Source organism: Nannospalax galili, unplaced genomic scaffold (assembly GCF_000622305.1).
Source record: "Nannospalax galili isolate Female #2095 unplaced genomic scaffold, S.galili_v1.0 scaffold59, whole genome shotgun sequence".
NCBI lineage: Eukaryota > Metazoa > Chordata > Mammalia > Rodentia > Spalacidae > Nannospalax > Nannospalax galili.
The window spans coordinates 1,141,700-1,153,443 of NW_008344412.1; the positions used below are offsets into that span (position 1 = coordinate 1,141,700).

The following is an 11,744-nucleotide window of genomic DNA, read 5'->3' on the forward strand; positions in this document are numbered from 1 at the left end:
TGGAGTTACAGACAGTTGTTAGCTGCCATGTGGGTGCTGGGATTTGAACCCAGGTCTTCTGCAAGAACAGTCACTGTTCTTAACCACTAAGCCATCTCTTCACTAAGCCCCTTATTTATTATTTTAATTTTATGTATATGAGTGTTCTGTTTGCATGTATGTAAGTGGACCCATGTCATGTAATATTCACGGAGATCAGAAGAGGGTATCAGATCCCCTGGAACTGGAGTTATAGAGAGTAGAGAGTTGTTAGTTGCCATGTGGGTGTCCCTAAATATACATTTTCTTTCTTTTTATTTCTTTTTTTTTTTTTGAGATAAGGTTTCCCTAGAGCCCCAGCTGGCCTACAACTCACCATGTAGACCAGGCTGGCCTTGAACTCACAGACATCCACCTGCCTCTGCCTCCTGAGTGCTACAATTAAAGGCTTGCACCACCACGCCAAGCCTTGGAGATATATTTTCAACAACAAGAAATACATATACACAAGATATTTCCACTGCAATATTGCCTTTAATTACAAAATATTGAACACAGCCTAAAGAGAATGGTGGACTTGACTGTTAAAATTTACATTATATTGCTATGCACCTATAATATAAAAGGATCAGAATCCCTATGATTGGATATGGAATGACTTCTAGGATATATTACATAAGAAAGCAAGCAGGAGAACATGGATATATGTAAGAAAGAAGGGCATGAGGAAGGACACATATGTACCTTTCCATGTGTATAAAGGAAAATATGGGGAGACTGAACCATAGATTACACTGCTGCTTATATACATAGTGTAGACCAGAACAGGGTAGAGAGAATGGGAACATATGACCAGGGAAAAAGGAGTAAGACAGGAGGTTTACCTTTAACGGTACTCTGACATTTGGAAACCTGGTAATGTCTCACACACAAATGTAAATAATCAATAAGAAGAATTCTAGAAGCACAGAAAGTATAAAATAAAATAAGGGAGTTGGAGAAGAAAATAATGAACCTAATTGAAACGGAAAGATTACACTTTGGACATGAAGTACAGGGTAGTGATGAAAAGAACTGCACTGAACATTGAAAGATATTATAAAAACAATGTAAAGGAAACCTAAGTGGACAATAACTTTCAGAAGTGCTAAGTCATGAAAGACTGAGGAGCTACTACAGACTGGAAAAGACAGACTGACAAGAAATTCAGTATGTGATCAGAGATCAGATCCTCGTTCAGAAAGAGACGCCCAGAGGACAACTGGCAGAATTCAAGTCAGATTACTTACTAACTTTCTGGTAATTACATTGGTATTTTGTAACGTGTTAACAATAATGGAAGCTGGTTGAAGAATACATTGAAGCTTTCTGTTTATAATTGTTTTAAAAGTTCAAAATTAGTTCATAATGAAAAGTTTAAAAAGACAACTATAAGGAGTTTCTGATCAATGGAATCAAATGGGCAAAAGAGGAGGGATTTTAAGTTCTAAAACTATTCCCTCTTTAGAGAATGATAATAGAATTCCTGCTTAAAAGGTGAGTTGTAGGATGCCATACAAGCTTTGACATAGTGCTAACCCCAGGAAAGGGTGCATAAGACAATCAGAATGTTTTATCAAATACCTGAATTAGTTTAGAATAAAATTCCCTTAGCTTCAACATCGAATACTGTAAATACATAAGGACAAATAGGCATGTATTGATGACTTTTCAACCACACTCCAAACAGTCAGTCTAAAGTATACCAGATAATGACCCAAAAAGCAGGGTCAATTTAAATGAGGTGAGTATTAATAGAATCATGCAGATCCTACAATAGTACATCTAGCATATTTGTCAAAAGCAAAAATGCATGCTAGAGAAAGAGCCCAGTGTCTACAGGACAAAATATAAATAGTGATTAAGTCTGGATGATTGGAAATCAGAGTATTTTCCTTGCTTATTAGCATTTTCAAAATTTTCTACAATAATTACATATTACTTTTATGACCATAAAGCAATAAAGGTCATACACTTTAAAAAAAGAAAAAGAAAATAGGGTAATAGATTTTCAGTCTCCGAACTGTAATAAGCTAAGCACTTCCCATGGTTAGAAGTAGCTAAAAATAAGACATCTACTCTAGGCAGTGTCTGTGCCAGTGTGACGCAGCAGGGGCTACAAACAGGAGGTGAGAGGCGGCTTGCTTTTGACCATGGTCATTTCGATTAAAAAACTGTCCATTGCTCTTAGATGTTTCAGCATCTGCAGTCATTTAGCTAACAATACCACAGGAAATACTAGCATCCAGCTTCTTAATAGTTTATTTTTTTTTAAGTGAGAATGAAGTGCTGGGCATAGTGGCACACGCATTTAATCTCGGCACCTGGGAGGCAGAGTCAGGCAGATCTCTGTGAGATCAAGGCCAGCCTGGTCTACATAGAGACTTCCAGGCCACCTGAGGCTACAGGGAAACCCTGTCACAAAAACAAACAAATGAATAAACAAAACCCACCAACAACCTTAAAGTGAGAAAGAAAATATGTACTGCTTTAGGAATAGGAAAAATATGTGTCTTAGGATAGTCTAGTCTTATTTAACGGGCACACATTGAATGGAGGGATTTTGTCCTGCTCTTTAAAGGTATACCCATCCTCTAGTAATCAGCATCTAAGTAGTGCTACTTAAATTTTGTTTCTTAAGAATTATTTTTTGGGGGGCTGGAGACATGGTTCCACAGTTAAGAGCCCTGGCTGCTCTTGCAGAAGACCTAGGTTCAAATCTCAGCACCCACATGGTGGTTAACTATTGCCCATAGTTCCAGTTACAGGGTATCTGATGCCTTCTTCTGACCTCCTCAGGCATTGCACAACATGGGTGCAATGACATACATGAAGGTAGTATACTCATACACATAGAATAAAAATAAGTTATTTTTATTTGTTTTTATTTATTTATTTTATTTTTTATTTGTTGTTGTTTGGTTTTTGACAGGGTTTCCCTAATCCCAGCCTGCCTGGAAATCATGATGTGGATCAGGGTTGCCTCAGTCTCACAGAGATACACCTGTGAGATCTGCCTCTTGAGGGCTGATTATTTTGATTTTTTGAGACAAGGGATTGCTATGTAGTCCTGGCTGGCCTGGTCACTAGGTAGCCCAGGCTGGCTTCAAACAGGTGGCAATCATTGTACCTCAGTGTTTGGAGTACTGGGATTATGTATGCACTGCTATATATAGCTAATTTTTTTCTTAATTTTAGTGTGCATATGAACGATTTGGGAGTTTGGTTCTGTATGCCCTAGGTGCGACCTTGATTTGCATAGAAATCACTTGGAAGTCTATTAGCAATTCAGAATCCTGAGACCCAGCAAAAGTACTTAATCATAATCTATGCACTGAAACTCTGATCTAAAGAACTTAAAATAGTATTCTTTACTTTCCTTTGAAAATTACTTAAAGAAACTATAATATTGAAATATAGAAACAACAGCAACAACAAAAGAAATATTGTAACTAAAGCTGACATTGAATTCTTTGAGCAAATGACAAAACATAATTTTTCCTAAAGCTATTTTTATACAGCTAGCTTTGCTCAAGATACAAATAAAATTTTGGTTGATGCTTAGGTGTCTTGAAAATGTGTTCTTTCCAGCTTTACTTATGTCCTAAACTAAGTGGTTGTGTGGTAAATCCAAACACAATTACTACCTCCTAATTTGTGCTGCCTTTGAGGATTGTATCAAATGCACTTTGTATATTTTACTGGCCTAAGAAAAATATGCATCTCTTTCAGGTGTAATAGCATTAGAAGTACCTTAAGTGGCATGCTCATGAGATATTTTTATTTCTGACTTATATAACAAATGGGTGAGTTTATAGCATCTAAATAAGATATTAAGAACAAAAGAATGCAGAAAACCAGGTAATTTTATGAGCTTAGTATAAAGACAGATGACACACAAGTCACAAAGTTATTTTATAAACTCAAATTTCATTATTCACAGATAATGAAATTTATATTCTAGACAAACTAACATTTTGTTCAGAAACAAAGCCATGCCTTGGTTATTACATTAAAACTTTCTAACTGAAGAATTCTGATGTTTCTGACTGTTCCTTAGAAACACTTTAACAATGAGCAACTTCAGATTCATCCTATGAAACGTCCAGAAAGAAACAATTTTCCATTCAGGTCTTATAAATATCCTCAACTCATGGATCTTGTTTGATCACATTTAAATCTGTATATCTACCACCATTCTATCAGGAGTTCCAGCAAATATACACCAGTATTAAAATTAACCAAAGCACACTGTAAAACTAGAGTTCATGAAATACTGAAAACCAGATCTACTGTTCTTCAGATCCTAAAAACAAACTCGTGCCATTCAATGGAGCACCGGTAGATACCAACTGATAAACTGAATCTAAATGTTTGAAAGTACAGTCAGTAAACACGATTCTCATACAGCAACTGTAATGTCTTTTAAACGAAAGTTTAGTGTGTTACTGTATAAGCTGTAGAGGAAGCGAGGAAGCTACCTGTAAGAAAAATGTAAAAATTGAAATGCTAAGTCACCATCAACATCCATGTAATATTGCTACTGAAAAATATTCAAGAGTTGGTGGCCGAGAGATGCTCAGCAGTTAAGAGCACTGACTACTCTTGCATAGGACCCGGGTTCAGTTTTCAGCACCCCCATGGCAACTAACAACCATCGGTAATGGTAACTTCAGTTTGAGAATCCAGTGCCCTCTTCTGGTAACCACAGACATTGCACTGGGTGCACTTGCATGTAAAACACACACACACACACACACACACACACACACACACACACAAGACTATCCAAGAGTTAAAGTCTGTTTTCTGCCCTTAGGAGAAATTCTAATAAGTTTTTCAGTCCTAACTGTATTTTGTTAATATTTAGAATTTTAACTTAAAATGCTTTATTAAATTAAAAATGAACATTTTATAATTTTATTTAAAGATAACCTTAAAAATCATAAATAATTTTGTGAGGATAAAGTCATACCAATAATATTAACCTATGGTTTCAGGGTTTCTTGTTTTTTTTAAAGTTTATGGTAATATTTCATTTAATGTCAATTAGTCTCATAAATTTTTAACTGTTTTGAGTATTGCACTACTTTACTACTAATCATTTTTCTTGGTGTCATCATTTCGTATAAATTTTCTAAAGTACTTACTTTTCACAGGTGTTGAAGAAGTACTAACAGCTAACCAGCAAATCTGTACAGTTCAAAGAAACCTAGATTGATAACATTTTCTACTTTGACATATCATTTTATTTTTTATTTAAAGAGGGTTTTGAACAGATTGAGCTTCATCACCCTCATAGGAAAATATACTCATGCCTATAAGCTGGACAGGTTGCTCAGTGGTTAAGGGCATTGACTGCTCTTACAGAGGCCCTGGGTTTGGTTCCCAACACCCACATGGCAGCTAATAACCATTGGTAACTCCAGTATCAAGGGGATCTGTCTCTCTTCTGGCTTCTGTGAGCACTGCATGCGCTGTGTGCACCTGTGTACATGCATGTAAAACATTAATACACATGAATTAAAAATTAATTTAAAAATAAAAAGAAAATGAACTCATTGTAAACCACTTTATTTATTCTTATTTTCTAGGTGTAGTTAACTGCTTGCACTTTCTGTAATAAAGAATTTTAAATGAGGGCTATAGGTGGTGACTCTTGAGGTGATAATTCCCATTATTCTGACCATATACATTTTAGAAAAATTAACTCATCCAATGTTCACTGAAAATTAAGTCCCAGAAGACTTTCTACAGTGTCATATTGTCTTGAAAAGGTTTAAACTTATAAAAACTAACTGCCATATTGTATTGGAAATACAGTTATCTGTGACAAAATAAAACAGCAAAAAAAGAACCAGTAACAATCATGACGTGTAATTTTTAAGGGTCAAGCAGGAGGATGGTGCAGTGGAATAGCACTTAAGACAGCTGTTCTAGGGAACACAAACACACACTTCATCATGAAGAATACTAACTTTAGGTGCAAATTTTAGGTTTATATTATTCAGGAATATGTGGATGGTGAAAGGGGGGAAATTTTCCTGTTAGCTGGTGAGCCTTATTGTTCTAAAATTATGAAGCATTTGTTCTTGGACTCTTGCTTTTGTCTGTATTACTCAATTTGTGGCAAATAGATTAACGATATTTTTCTGAGATTCCTAATTACTAAAAATATATATAATCATCTTTTCTAATATGTTTTGTATACTTCACTTTATTAATCCTTTACTTTTTAAACACTGACATATAAGAATGACAATAGGAAACAGTATTTTTCAGGCTGCTCTACTCATATCCATGGTTAGTGATATGTGGTGATACCTTTAATCAATGAATGCTTTGTTCCTAACAATATTTCTGGAGTTATGCTTTTGATTCCAGAGAGTAAGTAGAAGTAGACTCAGGTTTCCATTAAGTCATTCAGAAAACCCTTTTTCTCCATAGTAAATTTATAGCCTAGAAAACAAGGGCAACTTTATCAAACACGAGCGTTCAGAGGAAATGAGCTCATATCAAAAATCACCCTGTAAACTGAATAACAACCCTTTGCCATTCACAGTAGACTAGAATCCAGGAGAAAGTGAAGATTTGTATGCACATTCTTTTAGCTTTTAAATGATCATCAAAGCACAGTTTTTTGTACTTAAAGGAATGAAACATTTGTCAGGGCTTGGAATGCCTCACTAGAGCATATTCTGAAATAAATCTTTTTTTGTATGTGTGCTAAATACTTAAGGGAATGATTCTTACAAGACAGTAAGGCAAGCTGTCTAGCTGCAGTTGAATGGACAAACCTCCCTCCTCATTGCTAGTTGTATAAATATTTGCCTTTATATATAAAAATCTCTCTTGGGGACTTGTGAGATGCTTCAAGGGACAGAGGAAGGAAAAATAAAATCTACACATTAATTTATTTCACCAATTAACTTAGAATCTTGAGCTCCAGAGTATAGTCTGAATTTAATCAGATTTCTTGAAGCTAAAATAAAATGCCTTATGCCTTTTCAGAATCTATTTAACTATACTGACTCCAAAATGTATAGATATTGATTGAAAATATAAAACTTTAAAAACATCATTCAAAAGACACCTTGGTATAAAATTCAACATAATGGAAATTAGTGGAGACAAGTGAAATTATCCTCAGACTTGATTAAATGAAAGAAAAAATGGATAATCTTTTCACATCTCTCACATTTAGTTTATTTTTAATTTCCCAGAAAGAAGAACTTTTTTACTGTACCTGACGAGGGGTTCTTTCTGACTTGCTCCTACACCACTCCCAGTCAGAAAGGTCTGGTTTCTGAGTTTCTTCATGAGATAGCCTTCTTTCTGGACCTTCAAAAGAGGTGCTTTCTTCATGGTTAATACCAGTTTCTGCTCTGTCAGAAAACACACTGTTTTGCTTGGTGGCATCCGGCGTGGCTTCTGCAACATCAGTGTTGGTGCATTTGTTGATGCCGCTAACTGTGGCGCTGTCCAGAGATGGGGTGGTGCTGATTTCTACTTTGATGGTATTGAAGATGTGGCTGTCTCTCTGGGAATCTTTTGTAGTTTCACATTCATAGGTCTTCAAGTTGTGGTAAGCTATGGAATCATCATCACAGTAATCTGCATGTGATATTCTATAAATTCCATAACTCTGTTGAAACGACAGATTGAATTCAAATCCCTTCCTCTTGGCTAAGTGAAAGCAATAAAAGCCCATGGTTAGTAAGGCAGCTATAAACAGTATTTCGATGTAAATAGCAAGCGCAAATAGGTAGTGCACTCAACCTGGTTACTACGGGTTAGAAAACATATTCATTTGCTTCGTTTAACTTATGCAACATCATCTGCCTTACAAAATCCAATCATCTTATTAATTTGAGCCTGATTTTTCTCACATCACAAGGGGCTTGAAATGAAGACAATCTAAAAGACTCAGTCTTTAAAGTACTTTAGCATAAACAAATTTAGTTATAAATTAAGAAACTCTTAGATATATTTAGTGTTACCTTTTTCAGTCCACAAATTTTGTAAATTTCTTTATTTTGGAAGGTAATATGCTGTCTGTAAATTGTACTGCTCTAGAAATTAATTACTAAATAGCCTTCATATTATGATTTATCAGACATAATTACTTAATGCATTTTGATATATACAACTTCTGACATTTATATCTATAAGTGGACAAACTAGATCATGCTTAAGTTTGAAAAACAACCTCTCTCTCTCTCTCTCTCTCTCTCTCTCTCTCTCTCTCTCTCTGTTGAAGTGCTTAAGTTGCCATTGTTTTTTTTTCTCTTTGCGGATAAGGCCTGCCTTAAACTCTCTATCCTCCTGCCACAATGTTGAGATTATAGATATGAGTCACCATGTCTGGGAACATGCACATTTCTTATACAAATAAACATGGAATTCGTTTGTTTTAAAAAGTGAATGCATATATATTTTTGTGAACTGAAACATTTTTAGAGCATTTGTAAATCTGAATAAATACAAGGTAAGTTTAGTTAAGAATGTATAAAGTTTATGATTTAAATAAGGCAAAGTTAAGAATGTATAAAATTTATAATTTAAATAAGGCAAAGGATTGCTTAATAAATAAAACAGTATTAGTGGATATGATGCAAAAATCTTAGAATGAGGATGTGGCAGAAAGTGATACAAATTTTGTATGTGAATGTCAATATTAGATAATTTTTATATATTAGGAATGAAGCTATGTCAGAGTTGTTGTCAAAAGGCAATTTAATGTTTTGCTTTTCATCTTTTGAAACATGGTTCATTTCAAGGAAATTTTTTACTCTGATAGCTCTATGTTTTATTGTTAGGCAGTTAGCTATCTTTGGTGGAAAAATTATGAAAAGCTACAAAGTTTTTATGGGAATAATACATAAAACTTGATTCACTTTATAGCACACCCTAGTGGCATTCACATGCTGATTCTATTACTGAAATGTTCCCAGAGTGAAAGATTTGCAACTCAGTTCTGCTTACTGAAAAATAGAATTTATCAACACCATTCAGTTTTGTGTGAGCTAGAACACAAATGAAAAAAATTGCATCTTAAGAAAATGGAAAAGTAGAAACAGATGTACATAGTATGGACTCTGACATTTCTAGTTGTGCCTACTTTTCTTAGTAATATAATCCAATAAAATTAAATATGACTTCTAACCTACTTTAATACTGTGAAGGGTGAGTGAATTATAATACTAATTTAATTATTGATAGGTGTCCTTTCTCCAAAAGAGTTATAAAGTGACAAATAGGCAATCTAGGACCATTTAGAAATCAGGACTGGTTGTAAAACACCAGTTTTATGATTAATACTTAGCAAAATTGGTATCTGTGACTATATATTTTATCAGTTGTAGACTGTAACTCTGAGATACATAAAGTAAAAATGTGCTACTTTTTTTTTAAATAGCAGAATGTGTTTCTGAAGAATTTGCTTCCAGGTCAGGAGGCACATGAGTCAAGGTAGACTGTGAGAGGAAACAGGGGCCAGTGAGATGGCTCATTTAGCAAAGGTGGTTGCTGTACAAATCTGATAACTTGAGCTCAATCCCTGAATCCCAAAGTGGAGGGAAAGAATCATCTCCCAAAAGTTGTCCTCATAGCTCCACATGCATGCACCCACAATTATACATACACACACTTGATAATAATACATAAATAAATAAATAAATTTTAAAAAACTGGAGGATGGGGGCTGGAGAGATGACTCAGTTGTCAAGGAAACTTGCTGGTCTTCCAGAGGACCCAGGTTCAATTCTCAACACCCACATGGCAGGTAACAACCATCCATAACTCCAGTTCCAGGGGATCTGACACCCTCTTCTGGCTTCTTCTGGCATCATACACACAGGTGCACTTACATACATGCAGGCAAAAATACTCATAAACATAAAATAAAAATAATAAATAAAAAAATTTTAACTGTGGGCTGAAGCAGTTAAGAGCACTGGCTACTCTTGCAGAGGACCTGGATTCAGTTCCAGCACCCACACAGAGTTTAACAATCATGTGTAACTCCAGTTCCAGGGGATCCAACACCCTCTCCTGGCTTCAACAGGTATGGCACACACAGGTGCAGTTACAAACATGCAGGCAAAACATTCATGCACATAAAAGAAACAAACCTTTGACGGTTTATCACATAAAGTGATTTGAATGTAAAGATAATTGACTTGTTTACTGATGATCAGACTTGTGAGAGAAATACATTAACAGGAGTGAAAGGGCATGGATGTGATATTTTTAGGTCAGAGCCTGTGCATCAATTATAATCAATGAAAATGTTTCTGTAATTATTTAATTTTTTTGTTGTTGATGACTTTCCTCAACACTGAGAGTACAATCTGGCTGAGGTAACTAATAGAGATAATAGATTATAATAATATCAAAGTTGATAGTGTGTGAGTAGAGGATGATTGTAAGGGGTTGGAAACACCCTTGGAAAATATGTTAAAAATAACAGTTCAGGGGCTGGGGAGATGGCTCAGTAGGTAATGTGCTTCTTGTGTAAGCATTACAACTTGAGTTCTGATCTTCCACACATATGTAAAAGCTGCGCATGGGAGAATGTTTGTCTGTAATCCCGGCACTGGAGTTGGAGACAGGTGGACCTCTACAACTTCCTGGTTAGTCAATCTAGCCAAAACAGTGATCTCTAAGTTCAATGAGAGACTTGTCTCAAAAAATAGAGAGTGATAGAGGAGACATCAGAAGTCAAACTCTGGCCTCTACATGCTCACACAGATGATTACACTTGTACCTTCAGGTACCCAGATGAGCACAACCCACGCACGTGTACACACACATGTGCATATGCCACACATAACAAAAAAATGTTAATAATCAAAACTAAGTTGAATGAAATATTAGCATCAAAGTCAAAACTGATCATCTTTAAATCCTTTGAGTATTAAAGAATGTAGTTTTTTTCTCTTAAAAATAACAACGAAAGACAGAAAATTTTGAATGTCTATAGGAGCCAGTTAGGTAACACTAATAATGAATAGACTAGTGAAGGATGGGAAATGGAAGTGCACCGATAGCTAAAGTAAGCTCCTTAGCTCCAGCCAACTGCTGGGAGCAGCAACATCAACTATTACAAAATTTTGAGATTCAAACAAAGTATACATATTTGATGTGAAATATCCTAATCTTAAGATTTGGCAGATAATTAAATCTGGCTTTAAAATGGTTTGAAAAAAAACTATAAAAATCCAGGTGTGATGGCATAGGCCTTTATTCCCACACTCAGGAGGTAGAGGCAGGTGGATCTCTAGGAGTTCAAGGGAGTCTGGTCTACATAGCAAATTCCAGGTCAACTGCAGCTACATAGTGAGACCTTGCCTCAAACAAACAAACAATTCCCCAAACAAAGTTTTAAAAATTGATTTAAAAACATGTCTTTCAGTTGATAGGTTCTAGGAGAGAGAGAGAGTCAGTTTTCCCTAGAGGTGTGGTCCCAGCAGGATGACCAAGATCCAGTGGATGCCCCTCCCCTCCAGCGACATATGGTCGGCACAAATTCAACTTGATGGGCTATTTAAAAAAGGGGGCACATAGTTTTGGGGGATAAAGAGGTGAGGTGGATCTGAGAGGACTTAGGGGGAGGATTGGAAGTAAATATGATCAAAGAAAGAATAAAGTAAAGAACAATCCAGGAAGATTCCTGACATCAATCTTGGGCCTCCACATGAAACACATATGCATGTGTGCCCCCC

The 11,744-nt window shown here is 35.6% G+C and overlaps 1 protein-coding gene across 1 annotated transcript in view; it reads right to left on the bottom strand.

Annotated features, from left to right (window-relative positions):
• Positions 1–11,744, bottom strand: part of Gpr149 (G protein-coupled receptor 149) — a 71,545-nt gene that overhangs the window by 55,752 nt on the left and 4,049 nt on the right. The window contains exon 3 of the mRNA XM_008840632.2: positions 7,265–7,704. Coding sequence (XP_008838854.1) covers positions 7,265–7,704 — 440 coding nt within the window. The remainder of the gene's footprint in view (positions 1–7,264; positions 7,705–11,744) is intronic.